Source organism: Physella acuta, unplaced genomic scaffold (genome assembly GCF_028476545.2).
Source record: "Physella acuta isolate Inbredline_101_S28 unplaced genomic scaffold, ASM2847654v3 ptg001176l, whole genome shotgun sequence".
NCBI lineage: Eukaryota > Metazoa > Mollusca > Gastropoda > Physidae > Physella > Physella acuta.
Window position 1 is genome coordinate 43,480 of NW_026732693.1, and position 22,559 is coordinate 66,038.

General features: G+C 38.0%; 2 protein-coding genes across 3 annotated transcripts in view; one reads left to right on the plus strand and one right to left on the minus strand.

The window, feature by feature from the left end:
- Positions 1–13,833, minus strand: part of LOC131956797 (receptor-type tyrosine-protein phosphatase R) — a gene marked incomplete at its 3' end in the record, with an annotated part of 56,597 nt that extends 42,764 nt beyond the window's left edge. Inside the window, 2 exon segments of the mRNA XM_059321399.1 lie at positions 7,039–7,475; positions 13,359–13,833. Of these exon segments, the coding sequence (XP_059177382.1) occupies positions 7,039–7,475; positions 13,359–13,395 (474 nt within the window).
- Positions 13,739–22,097, plus strand: LOC131956796 (SET and MYND domain-containing protein 4). 2 transcript variants are annotated; one of them, XM_059321397.1, is made up of 2 exons: positions 13,739–13,846; positions 18,407–22,097. In XM_059321397.1, the coding sequence occupies exon 2, from the start codon at positions 18,407–18,409 to the stop codon at positions 20,453–20,455; it is 2,049 nt and encodes a 682-aa protein (XP_059177380.1). In that variant the 5' UTR covers positions 13,739–13,846; the 3' UTR covers positions 20,456–22,097. The 2 variants fall into 2 exon arrangements, with proteins under 2 accessions (XP_059177380.1, XP_059177379.1); XM_059321396.1 differs by lacking the exon at positions 13,739–13,846 and adding an exon at positions 17,280–17,342.
- Positions 22,098–22,559: the final 462 nt, after the last annotated feature.

Sequence of the window (22,559 nt, forward strand, 5' to 3'; positions counted from 1 at the left end):
CTCTATACTGCTGACCACAGTCCCCCCCCCCCCCCACGTATTCGATGTATGTCTGACTCTATAATGCTGACCACAGTCCCCCCCACACGTATTCGATGTATGCCTGACTCTATACTGCTGACCACAGTCCTCCCCCCCCACGTATTCGATGTATGCCTGACTCTATACTGCTGACCACAGTCCTCCCCCCCCACGTATTCGATGTATGCCTGACTCTATACTGCTGACCACAGTCCCCCCCCACACGTATTCGATGTATGCCTGACTCTATACTGCTGACCACAGTCCCCCCCACACGTATTCGATGTATGCCTGACTCTATACTGTTGACCACAGTCCCCCCCCCCCCCCCACGTATTCGATGTATGTCTGACTCTATACTGCTGACCACAGTCCCCCCCCCACGTATTCGATGTATGCCTGACTCTATACTGCTGACCACAGTCCCCCCCCCCCACGTATTCGATGTATGCCTGACTATAATGCTGACCACAGTCCCCCCCCCACGTATTCGATGTATGCCTGACTCTATACTGCTGACCACAGTCCCCCCCCCCCCCACGTATTCGATGTATGCCTGACTCTATACTGCTGACCACAGTCCCCCCCACACGTATTCGATGTATGCCTGACTCTATACTGCTGACCACAGTCCCCCCACACGTATTCGATGTATGCCTGACTCTATACTGCTGACCACAGTCCCCCCACACGTATTCGATGTATGCCTGACTCTATACTGCTGACCACAGTCCCCCCCCACGTATTCGATGTATGCCTGACTCTATACTGCTGACCACAGTCCCCCCCACACGTATTCGATGTATGTCTGACTCTATACTGCTGACCACAGTCCTCCCCCCCCCCACGTATTCGATGTATGCCTGACTCTATACTGCTGACCACAGTCCCCCCCATGTATTCGATGTATGCCTGACTCTATACTGCTGACCACAGTCCCCCCCCCCACGTATTCGATGTATGCCTGACTCTATACTGCTGACCACAGTCCCCCCCACGTATTCGATGTATGCCTGACTCTATACTGCTGACCACAGTCCCCCCCCCCACGTATTCGATGTATGCCTGACTCTATACTGCTGACCACAGTCCCCCCCCACACGTATTCGATGTATGCCTGACTCTATACTGCTGACCACAGTCCCCCCCCCCCACGTATTCGATGTATGCCTGACTCTATAATGCTGACCACAGTCCCACCCCCCCCCCACGTATTCGATGTATGCCTGACTCTATACTGCTGACCACAGTCCCCCCCCCCCCCCACGTATTCGATGTATGCCTGACTCTATACTGCTGACCACAGTCCCCCCCCCCACGTATTCGATGTATGCCTGACTCTATAATGCTGACCAGTCCCCCCCCCCCCCCACGTATTCGATGTGTAACGTTAACCTATCTATCAGCCAAATAGAAGGAGAACGTCCCCGGATTCTTTTTTCGGGGTCATATGCAAATACCTTACGGCCTAAGTGGATGAACACTTAACACAACAACCCACTAGGGCTCGGATTTAATGTCTAGGGAAGCTAGTGATACTATTGTAATTAACACTCATCCAATCTACATACGACCTTTTAATCAGCGAACACAGTTGTGGCAGAACACAAAGATGAACTAGATAAAATATTTAATGTTTAAAATATCAAAAACCCAACTTACAAAATGCAGGAAAAAACACTATCACAGATTTCTACACAGTCTAATAATAGCCACAGGCCACACAACACTGTTGTAGCTTCAGGAATTCCTTAGCGACAAGTAATATTAAACTAGAAGACTAAATCACTTAAGAAAGCAAGGCACACACAGGTCTTAAGTACTCTCACGTTCAAATGGTCAGAGTCTATAGCCGGACAATATGGACGGCTGCCTGATCAAGATAAAACTGCCTCGTAGACTGCCAGGTCAAGATAAACTGCCTCGTGTTGCGAGTGTGCAGTGCAATTAAAGACTTCTGTGACAGGGGAGGTTATCCTCAACTCATGTCGCCATTGGTTGGGATAATCATCTGATCAGAATCATTCAATCAGATTTTAATGGAAAATTTCTATGTCTCAAACACCTTAATAAGTCAGTGGAAAAACCCCAGGTGTTACACCATCATTCCATATAAGGAATTATACAATGTCAAAATAAAAATGACTCGACCTAAGTAGGTCACAGATGTATGCCTGACTCTATACTGCTGACCACAGTCCCCCCCCCCCCCCACGTATTCGATGTATGCCTGACTCTATACTGCTGAACAGTCCCCGTTTAATATAATGTATGCGTGACTCTGCTGTCCACAGTCCCCACGTATAATAAAACGTTTAAAGGGGAGCTTAACTTTTTATTATTTGAAGACAGAGTGTTGTAATACCACGAAACAATTTGCAAGCAGCATTCATATTTTATTAAGCCACGGAGAACAACATGGACATTTCCTGTTTCTTCTATTCAGTACTGACGTAAGGCAAGAGATTGCTAAAAAAAAAGAGGTTTTTTAAAAAGTCGGATGTGAAAATTTAGCAAATTAATATTGGAATTTTTATATTAAAAATGTCATAATGAATCAGGATTGGATTAAAAAAAATAGAAACGTTTTTTTAAAAAAAAGATTAATTAGCATTTCCTTCTTCGGTGTTTAGATTGTGTTTATTTTGACAGCTAAAACACGAGGAAGTGAATAATATTATTTACTGTTTGTTTTATTTAATCTTTCACTATAAAAGGCTGCGTTTTTTTTTGTTTTTTTTTATACCTTTGGTATATTTGTTCACAGAACATTAAGTTTGATACCAGCTTACTCCGTTTTTACACTTTTCCACACTTTAAAAAAGGTACCTGCGCTAGTACAATCCCTATCTATTATTCTATACATACAGTAAATGTTTTTTAAATGTACCAACTTGAGTATGCAGCTAGTATGTATATATATATATATATATATATATATATAGGTATTTACAGGTACATGCATATTTATATATTTATATATATATGTATATGTATTTATAAATATATACTACATGTATATATATATATATATATATATATATATATATATATATATATATATATATATATATATATATATATGTTTATTTATAAACATGTATATATGTAGGCTATATGTATATGTATATATCTATATATAATGTCTTTATGTATGTATGGGATTTTATGTATATGTATGTCTATGTGTATGTATATGTGCACATGTATATTGTATACATATAATTGCCTGACATTGCTTGTTATGTTTTCTGCCGGTTAGTGCTATACATGTGAATTAGCTTCACAGAGAAAGAGCTGATGGTGTAGATCAGGGGTCTCCAAACTACGGCCCGCGGGCCGGATGCGGCCCGCGAAGTCTCATCATCCGGCCCGCGGAGATCTTTTTGTCCAAGGAAAAAACGTTTGTTGGTGATGGCTGAGGAAATTTACCCAGAAAAATCACGACATGTCAGGAAGAAACTGGCCCCCGAACTGAAATTTGATAGTTAATGCGGCCCTTGGACTGAAAAGTTTGGAGACCCCTGGTGTAGATAAACGCTACAAAATTAAATTGTGGGTGAAGCTGTGCGCTCGAGCTAGAGGTATGCACGGAGGAAGAGAACAATTTTTTTTAAACAGATGAGGAAGGTGTTCCAAGTGTTTTCTGAGAAGGATAAAGGCGCTTTTTCCGTGTGATATGTAACTACACTAACTACACACTTATAAGCTTTAATTCTGTGATTTTGTTTGTACGATCAATGTTTCAATTAAAGAACTCCCGACACCAGTAGTGATCAATGGTTGGTGAAACCGATGTTTCAGTTTGTGTACAAATTACACATTTAATAAAGGCAATAGTTTTAATTTTAGACTAAAATCAAATGGTAACTCTACAATCCTTATAAGTATTCATAACAATGCGTAAAAATTTTAATGTTTATGCTTAGTAAAATTATATACAACTACCTAAGTTTTGCATTTGTTTTTCTTGAATTTTGTTCTATTTATAATGTTTTAGGGATCATAATAAAAGGTTGTTTCCCTTGACTTACTAACACTTTCTCGTATACAGAGTATATAGGAAATGTAAACATGCACAAAAATCACATGAAATTTTGAGTTTTCACCGTTTTACACCTCAGTACTTCATCACATACGGAGTATAAGGGACTAATTTTAATCGGGCAACAATTCTAAATCCAGATTTATAAAAATTTCAGCGTTTTACGCGATATCGAGTCGGAAAAACTAGGCTTTGCAGTTATGTTCGTGTGTGTGTAAATGTGTGTATGTGTGTCTGTGAACACGATAACTTGAGTACCGTTACAAGTACAGCTACGTTGATGACATTTCATATACATCAAATTTGAAGTTCTGTATCAACTTCTGAGCAATTTTCGGTAACTTGAGGTGGAACTTATTCTACTTATGATTTTTTTCAAAAGCCTATAACTCGAGTACTGTTTAAGATAGACGAAATTTTGGGTAATTTGCGTGTACCGGAATTAGTACTTCACGCAGTTCCGATTCCTCAAAAAACGCAGAATTTTAAAAGTAATAATACTATCTTTACAATACACAGATTTTTTTGCCGTTCACTTGGTGCGAAATTCTTTTTTTTTCTACGAGATTCTATTCCATTTTAAAACGTTTAAGTAGACCTATTTAAAAATTGATTAAAAATCATATCTATATCCCAAGTTGCCATCCCCCGTAGTGTTATATAATATATAAAAATATTCGAGAAAGTTTAGGGGGAGATCACTCCCGCTTTATTTAATGTTCAATGTACTCTGTTTACCGATGGTACGTTGAGTGTTACGGGTGTTTTGTTTGATATTGCAAATTACTAACAAAAAAAAAACTTTAAAAAAAAACAACAAAAACAATAAAAATCAACCCGGGAATCCGCAGACGACCCAACTGTTTGAAATGAGACAATAACTAGCAGACGTACCGACGAGCCACGTGCTCGACATCGCGTGTCAGCCATCCCATAGCCCCGGCACGTGGGCCGCCATTTTATTCACAAATTTATCACCACAGTAACGGAGCGAATCGCCCAAGCACGATGTCGTAATTGATTGTTTAAAAGCTTCTAGCGCTGGGCCAACTCTAGGTTTGCTGGAGGGGAGAAAAGGTTAATGCCTGTCTTGTGTAATACGTCACATCAACACAAACATTTGTTCTGGCATAGCTGCTGGAGTAGACCGACAATGTCATACGTCACATCAACACAAACATTTGTTCTGGCATAGCTGCTAGAGTAGACCGACAATGTGATACGTCACATCAACACAAACATTTGTTCTGGCATAGCTGCTGGAGTAGACCGACAATGTGATACGTCACATCAACACAAACATTTGTTCTGGCATAGCTGCTAGAGTAGACCGACAATGTGATACGTCACATCAACACAAACATTTGTTCTGGCATAGCTGCTGGAGTAGACCGACAATGTGATACGTCACATCAACACAAACATTTGTTCTGGCATAGCTGCTGGAGTAGACCGAGAATGTGATACGTCACATCAACACAAACATTTATTCTGGCATAGCTGCTAGAGTAGACCGACAATGTGATACGTCACATCAACATTTGTTCTGGCATAGCTGCTAGAGTAGACCGATAATGTGATACGTCACATCAACACAAACATTTGTTCTGGCATAGCTGCTGGAGTAGACCGACAATGTGATACGTCACATCAACATTTGTTCTGGCATAGCTGCTGGAGTAGACCGACAATGTGATACGTCACATCAACATTTGTTCTGGCATAGCTGCTGGAGTAGACCGACAATGTGATACGTCACATCAACATTTGTAGTGCTAACTGGGTAAAGTGCTGATCACTGTGTTGGTAACTAGTTGGGTAAAGTGCTGACCACACTGTTGAATAAGGAGTAGCCGCTATACGACGTTTTTTACCATCCCCCTTAACAGTATGACATTACTAACCCGTGTCGGGGTAAGTATAGCTATCTGGTCAATATGTTGACCTCGCTATCTCTCAATCTATCTAGATCACTAGGAATACGGAGTCACCTAGGCCACATGTACCAGATGAACTCTACTTCCCCTGCTCTATATAACGTCAGGTCTATAAGGAAACTTTACCATCAGTACCGGACACCCCAGGGAACAAACACCAGCCCATGTGTTGAAGGCCATCCCCCGTAAAACATGAGATCCATCCTGATGTTGGACTGGACAGTCAGTCGGTCTACGGTTTATTTGCTCTCATTTCCCTAATCCAATCCTTACAGGATAATCCTTCTCTTCTCTTTTCCTTTTTCTGGCTTTCATGCCAATGAAAAAAAGTCTATTTTGTAAGGAAAAAAAATCACTCTCCTTAAAAATTTTATATTAAAAATAATGTTTTTGCTTATTTCTATTTTAGGTCTAAAACGGAGTGTATTTATCTGGCATCGATCTCAAACGGAGTGCGTTTATCTGGCATTGATGTGAACTGTTTTGTCGTATATAAAACCTTCTACTGTAAAGCTGGCAATACGGGGAAGTAACTCAAGTGCAGTTTCCCACAACAGTTTTGAATGCTCAAATGAAAATATATAAAACGTAGCTCGATTTATTTTTTAAAAATTACTTTCTAACAACTAAAAAAACTTAATCCATTTTTTTTTTTAAATATTTTTTTTAAAACGGATGTGATGGGTTAACACTAATACGAGAACCTAATTTCCCCAAAGTAAGATATTTTAATAGTTAATTCCAGATTTATTTCTTCAGTTGTGGACGATTATGAAACATATCTTTCAAACAACGAAGATTTATAAAAAGCCAAATTTGTATTAAATTTTTAAAAAATTGAATTCAGCCCAAACAATAGACGCCCCTTCCCTTCCCTTCTCTCCCCCCCTCCCCTCCCCCCTTCCCCCAATAGCTAATGTAGGAGAGTTCTAAGACTGAAGTCTTGACAGGTTTGACAACTCTTGATGGCACAGAACAGAAAAAGAGTTTCTGACGATCATTTGGAGAAGAAAAAAAAAAAGCAACAATACTCACAATGACAAGGCGATATTCAGGAGCAATCAAGAGCAGCAAATCACTCAAGTCAGATAGAGTTAAGTCCCTTTTTCGACGTGTCATTAATCCAAAAAGGCGACTGACGTCACTAGCACTTCGTTGTAAGATGACGTCATCTTTACCCGTAGAAACGGAAATGCCCGCTGACGTGTTTGTTTGTACGAGGACAGATTGAACGGGAACATCTCCGGGAAATGATGTGTTTTGTTCCGATATTTTCCCGATTGATGCAGCATTTAAATTGAAATGTTGACGTGCGGTCGAGACGTTGGTGTGAGCTGGAGAACTGTGTTTGCGCGTGAGTTCTTCTTCAGCCTCTGGCACCACCCGGAGAGGGGAAGAGATGTGCGCTTCACGAAGAACATTTCCGCTCACTCCTTTCACCAAGTTTACCTCAGGGCTGTTGAGAATGAAGGCTGAAAAAGAAATGTTGAAAAGTATTTGAAAAGGTATTTATAATATAAACAGCTGTAGCGTCACAAAGCGGGGGTGGGTCCGCAATGGGCGATGCTATTTAGAGGGCGACGCCAAATTTTAAAAACTGTTACAATGTACTGTTTAAACAATGTTTAGATTCTTCCCTAACTCTACGGCCGCTATCTACGGCTCAACTGTCCGAGGCTGGTCACGTGTGTTTCCTATACGTCTTTCTATTGGTTCCTACCAACTGACCAATGGGGTATCTAAGAGAATCAAACCTAAATCCTGTCCTTGAACTATTCCCGGCCAGTGGCGTAGGCAGGGGGGGGTTAGGGGGGGGTCATAACCCCCCCCCCATAGACCCCTCGGTATATATATATATAAAAAGTATGAGGGGGGGTGGGGTGCAAATCGAAAGTTTGAGGGGGGGGGGGGGTGCAAATCGAAAGTTTGTCCCCGGGTAAAAATTGAGACGATCCTGGCTACGCCACTGCTCCCGGCTGTGACATAAGGTTACGTCACCACACACTTTATGGTTGAACTGTGAAGTTTGTGTGTGTGTGTGTTTGGGGGGGGGGGGGGGGTTAAACAATATAAGTAAACCACAGTCACGATAATGTGTGTTTTAATGACATCGCTGCGATCAACCATGCGTGACAATGCTGCTTTAAAAAGTACAAATGCCAAGGTTACTATCAATGCCAATGTTTATTTGTAGTCAATTATATAGTCAATACTGCAGGCTATGATAATATCAATGCTGGATTCAAGGCAAGTATATTAACTTAAAATGGGACAATCTGTATTTGAACCTCGTTTACATGCAGATGTAGCTACATCAAGGGCTACACGCTACCGTTATAGCTATTCTGAGTTAGGCATTCAAAGGGGCTTTTTGTCAAAAGGTAGGTAAGGACATTCTATTTCTTTTTTAAAAACTTGCGATTCGGTGGTTGAAATAAGTTTTTACGCATTGAGGTAATACAAATTATGGAACACAGTTTTTTTTTTTAAGAAATATTTTTTTATGCAATTAAAAATTATCTCAGATACCTAAATCGGTGTAAATTTAAAAAAATGCGAATCTTCAGCGACCTAACATTATCATTCCAACAATTTAATTCAAATACGAGGATTTCTATCAGTTTTAAGAAAGAAAAAAGAAACATAGCAAAGGGAAAAGGCTTTCAGCTCAGACCGAAGCCGTGAGGGACGTATGTTCTCTGTTCATAATTTAAAATACATTTTAATGACGTCCTAGGGCGGTGAAATTAATCAATGAACGTGTCACCGAGATGCCCAAGAATACATCCCAAAGAATCTTCTTTAATACAAAAAAGTAGTTCCATAGTCTGGGTTCCAATTCAGTCGAGGGGAAAAGGAGTTTCAAAAGGGGAGACTATTTGTAGTAAATCGTCAACAAGTCCGATAACCGAGCTGGGTTTATCGTTATTTGCTGGCAATCGATACGCCATGGCCGGTGATCGTTCCTTCTCATCAGCTGATTCAGGAATCAATGCGCCCCCCCCCCTTCTGGTCGAAGGTGTAGCAGAACCACGGCAAGCCTGGCACTAATTATACATGACGTACAGCTGCGACGTCACGGCTCCACCTGACACAATCCGTGTCACCTGCACACGTACGTCGTACTCAGACGGCAGCCATCTTGGTGAAATCTGGTCCGAGTGCTCACAGCAAATAAACGATAGCTCGATCGTGGCCGGTACCCTGGGGCTGCGGTGGAGAACTTTATTTTTAGACATGGGGCCATTGAGGATGGTGCCCCCCCCCCACCAGGAAATAGGGTGAGACCCAATAATAAAGGCGCCCACAGACAAGAGGTTGTCGCCCAATAACACTGGCTTCCACCCCACCCCACCGACAAGAGGGTAGCGCCCAATAACACTGGCACCCCTATTCAAGAGTCTGACACAGAGATACAACAGATATGATTTTCCTGTTATACAGTGCGGTCACAAATTATCCTGCTGTATAGTGTAGTGTGGTCACAGAATCTCCTGTTGTACAGTGTAGTGTGGTCACAAATTATCCTGCTGTATAGTGTAGTGTGGTCACAGAATCTCCTGTTGTACAGTGTAGTGTGGTCACAAATTATCCTGCTGTATAGTGTAGTGTGATAACAAAATGTCCTGTTGTACAGTGTGTATGATATGATAAAAGATGAATACAAAGTTTGATGTTTTATAAAGATTTTTTTAAAAGCCATATCTAACCCGCAACGAAGACAACTAAGGAATATGTCAATGTAATGAGTCAAGCGACAAGCGCACACTTGTTGATGTGATTTGATAACACATATTTCCTCCTGTTTTAAAACTGAATTGTTCAATATATTTACTCTCCATAAGTCCTCGTTGGCTGGCTCGGTTTTTATTGGCTCTACTAGATTTGAAGATCTAACCCCGTCTTTAACACCCTGCCCTCTGCTGCACTGTAAACCATTTGAAATGTTTGTTGATCTTTGTCCAGTTTTACTTTCAGGTTTAAGCGATTTTTACAAACCAAAATGTCCACTTTGGAGGCAAGGTGTCCTACCTTCCCCCCCCCCCCCCCCCCGCCTCCTAATTGGAATCTGTGTAATAATTAAGTATAGATTCGCGTGCCAGCCAGGTGATACATATTTAATGTGAGTGGCAGTCAGGGAAAGGTTAGGACATGGTGGAGATGTGAACAGCGCCACCTGTAAAACCTTCTGCTTTCGTTGCAGCAAATTAGCCCGAAACTTTTCAAACATATCGTAATTCGTTTCTTTACAGCCTCACATTAGACAATGGTTAAACAAACTTTGAAAACAACATGAACGCGATTGGTTCGGATTGTTAAGATTGCCATTTTAAAACCAAACGATATCCACAGATAGCTATAATTCTTAACCTTATACAAAACTGCGAAGTAAGTGTTAGCATTAATTTAAACACTTTAACAGGTTTAAGTATAACTAACGACAACGTGACAATACCCGCGGTATAAATATGTACATGCGACCAAACGACAACAACCAAATCAGCGTTTAATAAGCTATCTTGTGATTATTTTCGTAAAAATTTGAAAACATCTACGGCCATATTGTTTTTAATGAATGGTGATATAAAATTTTCAAAAAAAAAATACTATTTCGTTTGCAGGTTTAGTGAATACAAAAGTTATATTCGTTAGAAATGGGACCGAAATTTCTTGGTAAGATAAAACAAAATATTACTCTAAATTGATTTTTTATCAATTTGTCAAAGTTAATTCTCATAAGGGAGACAACATATAACTATGTTTCTAAAAGTCGTTAAAACAAATATAAATTCAATAGCATTAAATAAAAAAATGAAGATCGTTGTTTATTACTTTGCTAAACTTGAATATATTAAAAGCAATATAGGACTTTTTAAATAATCTCTAACTATTTAAACTTTTTGAATTATCATTTGACTCAATTTTAAATAGAAAACTTTTAGCTGAATTAAATAATAAATGTGTAGACTTCTGAACGATTCGTTCAAAAAATTTGATTATCGCTTGGCAAATTAACGTGGCTTCGAACAACAAAATTTTTTAAATTATAAAAATTTTTTTTCCAAAAATATTTAGATCGAATGCGACATCAGCGGTTTACAACTCGGGCACCCGAACTGATATTTGATAGTTAAATCGGCCCTCGGGCTGAAAAGTTTGGAGACCCTGGTTTAACATTTGACTTATCAGTTGATACGTTCAATGGGAGGCGACTCTATGAGTATTCCCAGCACAAACTCAATCGAAAATCTGTTTTGCTCAACAAGCAGCTCCTTAATATACCATAAGCGCTGTGAGGAAAGAGCCAAATGTTTTTAAAGAGTGTCTGTAAGAGACAAAAAATATACACTGCTGAAATAAACAACCCAGTGTGAGACGAAAATAAGAATTTTTTTCCATTATATCCCCGCCAGAAAGTTACACCCCCCCCCCCCCCCCCCCCCCCGCCACAAAAAAAAAGATCATAAAAAAAGAAGATTTGATACTTTTACTTTTTACTGAAGAGTGTGAAATTGGAACGCCATCAATAATTTGCATTAAAATGTCTGTATTTCGTAAAGATTGCGAGCGTGCATTTAATTTAATTGGTGGCGGGGCTTAACTTCTTGCGCGTGTAATTTCTTGTATTAGTTGCAGGGCTTATCTTGGGAAAATAATAGTTTCGTACTTATTTTTTAAATTCCACAAAAGATTACGTTGACGATAGATAGTTGTTTGAAAAGTTTTTGAAAAAAAAAATGTTTAGTCAGAAGTGGGTGTGGATTTAACTTTGGTGGTAAATGTTACTGTCACCGGTCAGTTTACAGACTATCGTCTCACATTAGCCAGTAGCACCAATGTGTAGTAGCACTGACCAGTCTTTCAATAGACAAACGTTGACCCTCATCCTTAAGCTCAAATCTTTTATCCATAGTGGGGCTTATCGTGTGATCAGTTAAACCCTATCAAATACGAGAATCGGTGATATACCCGAGTTGTGTGTTAAAAAAAAAACTCCGTCAACATTAGCGTATTTGCCTGTAGAAAAGGTTGTATCAGAGGCGGAACTAGAAAAATTGGGCCACCCCGCAAAAAATGTTTTTGGGCCCCATATATATATATATATATATATATATATATATATATATATATATATATATATATATATATATATAAACAAAATACGAACATAGAATACTCAATTTTCGAAATTTGAAAAAATTTACAAATTTTAGTTGTTATTTTTAATTAAAACAACACATCATTTGTGTGAGTGTTATTAGTTTGTTTTGAAATTCTGTTTCAATGTCTGACATAATGTTTGCTAATTTGCAAGTCGGTCACAAGAATATCAAGCATGACAGCTTTGTATGTGTAATGGTTTCTCGCCTTATGTTTATTTTCTTAAGAACACACATCTTTGACTATTTAAAAAAAGGGAAATAAGTCATGGAAAAGGTTTGAACGTTGCCTATTTTTCACACTACAACTCATGTAGCCTATATATTTTTTTCCTTTACGAAACAGCGTGTGTTAGCTACTGTAGAACATCACTACTTTAGTAGATCTGTTTTTTTTTTACAAGAAAATTATTTTTTAACTATAAAAAAATTGATTATGGTCAGCTGAGGGCCCCTAAACTGCCTGCCCCCCCCCCCCATTGCGGGGTCTGGCGGCACTGTAGTTCCGCCCCTGGGTTGTATACAAGCAAATCGTGTCTGGTTTATCAACATACACTTAAGACATTTTGCCAGGCGAACTATACAACACCTATTAGTATAAAAGTGTAGGATAGTTCAAAGTTGTAAGAGTGGACTTGATTTGGACGCACCCTAGATCTAGGCTATTTACATTGTATTCATATAGACTATAGACATAGATCTAGAATCTAGATAGAAAAAGTGGCGCATTCATCCATTCTCTCCCACCCATAATTTTTAAGATGGGGCAAGTCGAAACATTCATAACAATAAATATGATCTTCAGTCTTCAACTATTTTCGTGTTAGATTCAGAGTTTCTTCCAGCCCCCCCCCCCCCCCCCCCCGCCCGAACGAAATGAAATTTATTTAATTTATATAGAAAATATATACTTTTAACAGTGTCCGCCCCCGCCCCCCGAAGAAAGTCTACCGCCCCCCCCCCCCCCCCGAAAATTTCAATTCCCCCCCCCCCCCCCCCGGAGAAAAAAGTCTGGAAGAAACACTGGTTAGATCTATACTTAACATTACACAGACATACTATTCTAGACCTTTAAAACAAGGAAATCTCTAAATAGTAAGCAAGTTAACCTTAATTAGAGATGGGTAACCGTACCAATAATGGATTTTTTTTATTTTTCTGGGCGGTGATATTTCTTATTTACAATTTTCTTACCTCCAAAGAGAAGAACGAAAGCGAGGATGGGCGTCATCTCTGCAGACAGTATTCACGGTGTCAGATGCGAAAATCCATGGCTAGATCTAGATACAAGTACTCGATACTTCCGTCAATCCTGTGCCAGTTTGTAGTCAGGTCCCCTTGTCTGTGACCCAATTACCATTTGTCAGCAGGAATCTTCATACACTGTCGTCTGCTAGCCGATGGAACAGAACAGGTCGAATATCGACACTACAGCATTATTGATTGTAAACTGTGAAATATTTTATGATTCCGCTCGAGAAATCCATTAGGTACACGGGCCCGGGAAGTCAGGGTAAAACCTACGGTGAGTTCTCATCTCAGCTACACACCACACAACGTGTCAAGGTCAGGCCGGCGACACGGAGCGACGCGCGTGCATCAATGAATCAAATGTGTCCGGGTTGAGACTTGTTATGGCGACTCTGTGATTGGAACGACACGGCGACACCCAGCATCAACACGTAGGTTGGTTTTTTCTATCGATAGACGTCTGCTTGTCAGAACCCTGTCTGCTGCTTCATATCTAACGTTTTTGTTTTGTTTTTCATTCACTTTTCCCTATACTATTTCGATCAATACTTTCATCATTAAAAAAAAATAATTCTCTTGAAATTTGTTTTTCTCTGTGTCGAGTGTTTCACGTTGATGTGTAGTCCTATGCGAGCTGGGGACAAGGCTATAACAGCGCGTGCATTCCCACAAGGACTATTTTTTCCCCAAGCCTCGCGCAATCGCACCGAGGCGCGTGCAAGCAATGAGGTGTGCTGGGCTGTTCGATAAAACCATGTAGCTCGCCAGGCCATTAACGACAATCATTACAACTGCACTGTGTCTATAGAAGATAAAAATAAAATCACGCCGTTTAGGAACCGTGCGTTTGATGGTTTGGAGATTAAAGACTGAAGTACTGAATACCCCCATTGTTATTAAATTCATTTTTAATCTAACATGCTTTATGAAGTCTCATCAGTAGTTTTTTTTTTTTACATTATATAGTAGCCTACACATATTAGTGGGCTTCACTTTAAGGTCTACAGTTATACAACGAATTGTGTTTCAGCTTTTTTACTTTCTCGTATACGAAGTATAGAGTAAATATTGTAATCGTGCAAAAAAAAATAATTTAAAAAATCGAGATTGTTTGCAAATCTCGACGTTTTACACCTCCCTGAGTCGGAAAAACATAGTTTTGCAATCTTGTCCGTATGTCTATATGTGTGCGTGTGTCTGTGAACACGATAACTTGAGTACCGTTACAGCTAGGTTAATGAAATTTCATATTTAAATATTATATCAAATTTGTAGATCTGAATTAACTTTTCAGCGATTTCCGATAACCGGAAGTGGAACTTTTTCTACTTTAAATTTTTCAAAACCTATAACTTGAGTACTATTTCAGATAGATAAATGAAATTTCACATGTCAGTAAAACATCTAATTCTCTGCCTTCTATCAAATTTTGAGTACTTTCCTTTGACCGAAAGTAGTAATTTACGCTATTTCCGATTTTTCAAAAACCGCAAGCGAATTTATAAAGTACTAATAATATTACGCACTATTATACACATTTTGTTTGGCGTTCACTTGGTGTGCAATTATTTTTTTCTACGAGATTCTATTCTACTTTAAAAAGTTTAAGTAATTAAAAATGGATTAAAAATAGTGTCTTCATCCCGAGTTGCAATCCCCCGTAGTGTTATATAAGAATATTCGAGAAAGTTTAGGGGAGATCACTCCCGGTTTATTTGTAATAAGGTTTTAAAGATTAGATCAAATATAACACTTGCTACCCCCACCCCCTCCACAACACACACACCTGGTATTCCTATAAATAATTTCTAAAACCAGCTTACTTGTGAAAATTCAGGGAAAATGTGATGCTCTTTATTTTTTTTTTTCTAAACTTTCCAACCCGCGCATACCCCCCCCCCCCCCCCCACCGTCACACATCGTCACAAGATGCCAAGATCCCGTACCTACCGCACTTACAAATCAAATTATTTGACTCATTTTAAAAAAAAGTAATATGTCCTATTTTTAAATCCACCATTTATTGCGTGATACATCGTCATAAAGTCACTCAGTCTTAATCTCTCCCAGGCCACATGATGCGTGATGTTGTCTATGTACGACTTTTAATTAAAAGTTAATAATATGTTTCTTGTTAACTTAGTTGAAAGCCTACAAGACTAGATTCTAATCAGATTCCCACACACCATAATCAAGATGCGAACGATTTCAAAACTTTCATTAGAGCCAGCTGACGGCTACTTCCACGTCTGCTATAGAGGGAAGTCTAGATCTGATACGGCTAGATTGGGATTCCACATTTGGTGATCGCTGAAAAAAGAACTCGGATTGTAACTTATGAGATGATATTAGATTGCATTTCATGAAGTCGCTTTCATCTGCCCCCTCCCTCTCACATTCACCCTAATGAACTTACGTGTTATTTTTAAATATTAAAAAGGGGGTCATCCATTTATGACGTCCACACGAGGGGGGGGGGTGAGGTTGGGGGTCCGAAAAAAATCGACTTTTGTGGACACGTGGACGGGGGATTGGTGGGGGTTGTGAGTCAAGGGTTCTAAAATAAAATCAAAATTTTTGAGGACGTCATAAAAGGATGACCCCTAGCATTACGTAAAATGCCATTGCTAATCAACTAAACACGTTGTCATTTAGAGACAACGAGCCGACCCGCAGCGTATCATACGCCGCTATTTAGTTGTTTTATTTTCTACTTTTCAGTAATTCATAATTTGTGAATTCGACAGCACCAATGCTGCCACTGAAAATATCTGCTTTAAAACGTTACCTCCCCTAAGTTTAAAATCGTTTCAAACTAAATTATCTGCCCCTAATAGCCGTCACTAAACTCGGCTCTACGACGGTAAATATTTAGCGTGAACCACAGCTCACCAGACCATGTAGGGGTGGGGTGGTAGGGAGCGCGCTTGCTGCTTGTTTTCTAGCGTCTCCTGAAGAGAATTATATATATATAGATAGATCAAGTAACATTGGTTGACTTGACCTATGAATGGCATTTTTATTACTCTTAGGTCTACTTTGGACACCAACATGGACTAATAGAAAAAGATATAATTTATATAGAAACCAGTGTCCGCCCCCACCCGTCCCCTGTGGCACACCACAAAGTTTGGGGAGCATTATGCCAAACCGTCTTTGTTCACCTAACGTAGTTTAGTGAACTTATGAAGGGATCCGAACCCAAGACTTTCGGGTTAGTAGATGCAAGCACTACCATTCGACCAATAAATACGTGACGTCAAACAATAAAACATGTAGCTCTACCCAGTGGCGTCGCTAAGTCGGGTGTTACCCGGTGCGATCACTCATGGTGTCACCCCCACCCCTCCAAAGAAAAAAGTATATATGATATATGATATATGATATATGATATATGATATATGATATATATATATATATATATATATATATATATATATATATATATATATATATATATATATATATATATGAGAGCTATAAAGGGTTCACAGTAAATAGTAAAGATCTTTATCTATAGTATATTCTATGGTCGATTAATAATATAGCTGGATGGAGCACTATTTTCTCTTTAGTCAGTAGGTTTATGTCATGGTCATGGTGTCACCCCCCCTCTCCCTCCCCCGCCCCTTGTCGGGATCGTCAATTTGTACCAAAAATGCTCTTTAACTCTAATTAAAAAACCTATTTTTTTGTCTTGGTGTCACCCTCTAAATGGTTTCACCCGGTGGGTAGAGAAGACGACATACAGCAGCCTAGAGAAGACGATAGTTATATTATTCTGATTTTGCGAATACAATTTATTCCGTCACAAAAAAAGGATTAGGCTAATATAATCTTCGTAGACAAAAGAGTTTTTCTAATGACTAAAGAAGGCATACGCCGATACCATAAGACTAGACTGGACTAATAATAACAAACCTTCAAGTAATTATTTACTAATTACTTCTCTTCAATAATGACGTTAGAATAATAACACAAGAAGCCTAGAATCTACTATACTATAGGCCCTACGTTTTGTGCCAATGTGTAAAAACTAAATAAAAGACCTCAGTGCCTACTACTCTGGAAACTTCTTTCTGAGCTGTTTAAAATTAATAACCGTTAATCATGACAAAGTACAAACAATGACAGTTTTTGAGTGTACTCGATCTAATACGACAGACTAGTTCTAGATCTAGTAGTAGTACATACACTCCAGTGTCACTACACAGACAGAGTACAGTGAGTAACAGACAGACAGTGACACAAAATATCATGGATGTAGCCTATGGCTATGCCATGCTAATCAATGCTATAATATTAATAATAATATTATAAATAATAGGCTAATAAATATTAGTATTAACTATTACTCTAGTACTATAGTGACGCCCCCACCCCTGGAAATTTTAGCCCACTCTTCACCCCCCCCCCCCCCCCCCAAAATAAATTCAAGTGCCCCCAGAGTTTCTAAATAGAAAAGGTTTAGAGTTTAGGCCATTAATTTTTATTGATTAGGCTACTAATACTTAGGAATTCTAAGTATAGTTAAAGTAAATCTGCCAGTTCTTCGCTGTTCAATAGAAATTAAAATAATCCTGCCATTCTAAAAGAAGTTTAGTAAACTAAGCTAAATAAATAAACTAGATATAGCCTTTCTATAAATTAAGTAATGCAATCTTTTTAAATAGGTCCATTAGTTTATTTGACAAGTAGTTACCTAAATACCAAATATAACTTGATTATGTCATGTAAGTTGTAACCCTTCAGGCTTCAGAGTAACCCAAGTCATACCATATTCATATGCCTAAACCTTAATTTCTGACCATAACTACTGCCACCAGCCTTACACACCCATTGTTAGAAAAGTCTGTTGTTGGACATCGATAATACCAATACTTCTATTACCATAATTTGCTAGTAGCTTAAATTACACAAGTTAAATCTTGATAGAAATCAGATTTTTTGTCTGTTTTAATGTTTTAAAAAGATATTTTTTATATTTCCAGATGGATGGTGTAAATGTTTCAAGAATCTTAACACAGCTGAAAGAAAACTTAGAAAAAAATAACAAGTACGATGACTTTGTTTCAAGTTTTAAAAAGTGTCAAACAAATGCCGAGAGAGTTGCTACCCTGTATAACTTAGAAGAGGCTAAGCAGCTGTTTGTCGTAGAGGAAAATTTCAAATCAAAATGCAAGCGAGAAGCAGAAAAATTGCGTGCAATTGGGAATGAATGCTTCAAATCTGGGGACTACCCAGGAGCTGTTAGCTGGTATACTCAAAGTATAATTAAAGCTCCTGACGACTCAGAGAATTTATCTCTGGCATACAATAACAGATCAACCGCAAACTTCTACATGAAAAATTATGCCCAGTGCTTGCAAGATGTAGAACTAGCTTTTATACACAACTATCCCACCAAGTCTTGTTACAAACTCTACCAACGAATAGGCAGGTGCATGTATTACTTGTGCAATAAACAAGAAGCTATTAAAGCCTTCCAACAAACAATATCAGCGCTTGAAAAAGCTGATTTAACAGAAGAAAACAGGCTCAGCATGATTGCTGATATGAACAAAGCCATAGAACAAAGTTCTAAAATTAACTTGCCTCCAGTGAATTTGTCCATTAAAACACACAACTGCTGTCACCAAGGCATACCAAACTTTAGTTCTGAGACTAATAAGGAAATTCCCTGCTTGTCTGATTCAGTGGAAGTCAAGCTGGATAGTTATGGTGGTCGAGGATTGTTTGCCAGAAAAAATATTGAAATTGGTGAGGTTCTGATAGTCGAAACCCCATTTGCCACTCATTTGCTAAAGGAGTTTAACTTAAGCCACTGTCAATACTGTTGTAACAGGGTAAGCCTGGCCATCCCCTGTAAATACTGCAGTGGTGTTGTGTTCTGTAGCTTAGAGTGTCGAAATGCTGCCTGGCTGAAGTTCCATTGGGCAGAGTGCCACATCTTGGACAGTGTCCAGGATAAGAACTTATCCCTGTTGGCCATGCGTATGATTCTGACTGCTGGTCATGATGAGTTGATTAAAATTGACGAGAAAGTGAACTCACAAGAAGATTTGCGCACTTCTGGTTTTGATGAAGAAGGGATTTATAATTCTGAGGATTACAGATCTGCTTATAGTTTAGTCAACCATGCAGACAGCAGGACTTGGACTGATTTGTTGAATAGAACTATTACTGCATTGTATTATCTCAGATATCTAGAATTTGCGGGATTTTTCTCAGAAAAGATTACAAACACCAAAAAATTGAATTATTCAAGTTTAGCATTTATAGAACCAGAAGCAGAAACTGTGACAGAAAATGTATTGAATAACAAGACATGTGTGGGTGGCCACATCCTCAGAAATCTCATGATGCTGCCCTGTAATGCCCATGAAATCTCAGAGTTTGCTTTAAATCTTGAAACCCCTGCCATGTCTGGCACAACTGAGTTAGCAGCTGGGGCTTACCCTGTGCTTAGTCTTATCAACCACTCTTGTGACCCATCAGTGGTTCGTGAGTCTTACGGTAACATCTGTGTTGGTAGGGCCATACGTAGCATACAAGCTGGTGAGGAACTCAAGGATAATTATGGTGCCCTTTACCCAACAATGGATCTTGAGACTCGACAAAGGACCCTGAAATCACAGTACTTTTTTGATTGCTCTTGTGAAGCTTGCTTAGGGGACTGGCCGCTGTACTTTGAGATCCCATGTGACAGGCCGATACTGAGATGTAAGGTTTGTGATGGCTATGTGCCCATCCCACAAGGTAACCTGACTGAACTGGCCCAGTGTGTGACCTGTGGTCAGAGCCAGGACATCACTCGGATTCTTCTACCAATGGCGGAAATGGAGGCAGCCTACAAGGAGGCCTTGACCTCTGTCATTGATGGAAACAACAGCCAATCCAACATAAAGATCCTGTTGGATTACCTGAAGTTAATAGAAAAACACATCCATCGACCATGGAGAGACATCAACGACTGCCAGGAGGCATTTAAGCAGTGTTTAAACATGCATGGCAGCTGTTACCCAGTAACCAAAGTATAATTTTTTACCTGAGTTTTTAATGCAAGCTGCATTCTCCACAATCTTTTCTTATTTTAATCAGCTTTGGTGAAATAAAATTTCAAGCTGTTTAAAATAGTAATTTTTACCCAGTATCCAACAAAAATAAGTTTCCCTGCATTTTTAAGGGCATTTGCGGATGACGAATACCAAATTAGCCATAATGCTTTTTTATAAACCTAATGGTATCATATCTTGCATATAGTTATAACTCAAAGAGTTAAGTCTAAAAATTAAAAAATGGCAGAAAATTTCCTGCCGGTGCCATGGTGATGGTGTCCATCTTGGAATTTTTTTTAACATTTAAACATTGAAATAACTTTTGTAATTATTATTAAAATTTATCAAAATTTTCTGTAGTTATTCTGTATACATATACCAACAAAACAAATGTTTAAAAATTTAATAATTTTTCTTTTATTGTTAAATGGTGTATTTTTCGCACAAATAAAAAATAATTTTAAAGTGATTTTCAGAAAAAAATATTGTAAAAACAAAAGTATTTAAAATTTGACAATGTAATCAATCAGAATAGTTACAAACATGTGTCTCTATAATACTGTATGTTTTTTTTTATTGAAGTCTTATTTGAGTTATTTCGATTTAAAAAGGTAAATAAAATCCAAGATGGCAATGGCAGAAAATTTCCTGCCTTTTATTTTTATTTTTAGACTTAATTCTTTCAGTTATAACTAGGTGCTAAATATTATAGCATTAGGTTTAGAAATAAGCATTTTGGCTAATTTGGTTTTCATCACCCACCCATGCCCTTAATGCAAGATGCATTCTCCACCATCTTTTCTTATTTTAATCAGCTTTGGTGAAATAAAATTTCAAGCTGTTTAAATATAAAATAGTAATTGTTACCCAGTAACTAATTAGATTCTATGTTTCCCTGCGTTTTTAATGCAAGCAGCATTTGTAAATTCTCCACAATCTTTTCTTATTTTAATCAGTTTTTATAAAAAAAAATTTCAAGCTGTTTAAAATAGTAATTGTTACCCAGTAACCAAATTCAAGTTTCCCTGCATTTTTATTGCAAGCTGCACTTTCCACAATCTTTTCTTGTTTTAATCAGTTTTTGTTAAAGAAAATTTCAAGCTGTTTAAAATTGTAATTTTTACCAAGTAACTAATTATATGTTTCCCTGTGTTTTTAATGCAAGCAGCATTTGTAAATTCTCCACAATCTTTTCTTATTTTAGTTTTTGTGAAGTTAGGGAAGAAAATGTCACTTGTTCAAAATCTGCTACACCAAGTTTTTCAAACAGTATTATTCTTAACTGTTGTATAAATACAAATGGCTTAAGGGGATATTCGCATTTTTTTTCCTATTTTTAACAATTTAATATCTAAAGCCTTTTGAATATATGTATCATGTTTGGCATTTGGAAGTAAGTATTAAACAGCAAAAAAAGGGTTGAAAACAATTTTGGTTGTCATGGAAACTCAAAAAAACCTTCGTCATTTTGAATTTTTTGGTACTTTTAAAAATGCTAAGGCTTTTTTATTTATGCATCTATAGCAATCAAATTTAAACTGCTTATATTTCAGTATATATTAAAACTTTTGTCACGAAAACTTTTTGAAATAGCTACTAGTAAGAATTTTACAAAGTCTAAAAAATCGTACCATTTTTAGTGTTCAAAAGTTTCAAAATTTGCTTATTAATTACCAAATACTTTTTTCTATGAAAGCCATCACAATTCCCTCGTGACAAAAGTTGTATTTTTGCATGAAGATTATTACTGAAAATATGGTGGCGATTGTTTAATAAATAAAAAAAGTAGTAGGCTTTATAGTGTTAAAAACCTTTGAACTGAGAAAAACAGCCAAAAGTAACGAAAAGTAGGTCACGAAAATAACATATCTGTGTAACTGCAAAGCCGATTGTAAGCTTTGGGTGTTTCCGAGATGGAAATTAAATTATCAAATAAAGGAGAAATCCAGCTTTCCAATGATGCCAAATACAATATGATGACGTATATATATATATATAAAACTTTTCATAAGATTGGGAAAAATTGATTATTTTTTAATTAATAGGGTCATAAAAATGGTAATTTAAACACTTAAAAATTATTTTT

Bases quoted from the DNA above. Each gene is read 5' to 3' on its own strand.
- LOC131956796 (XM_059321397.1), top strand. From the start codon at position 18,407: ATGGATGGTGTAAATGTTTCAAGAATCTTAACACAGCTGAAAGAAAAC.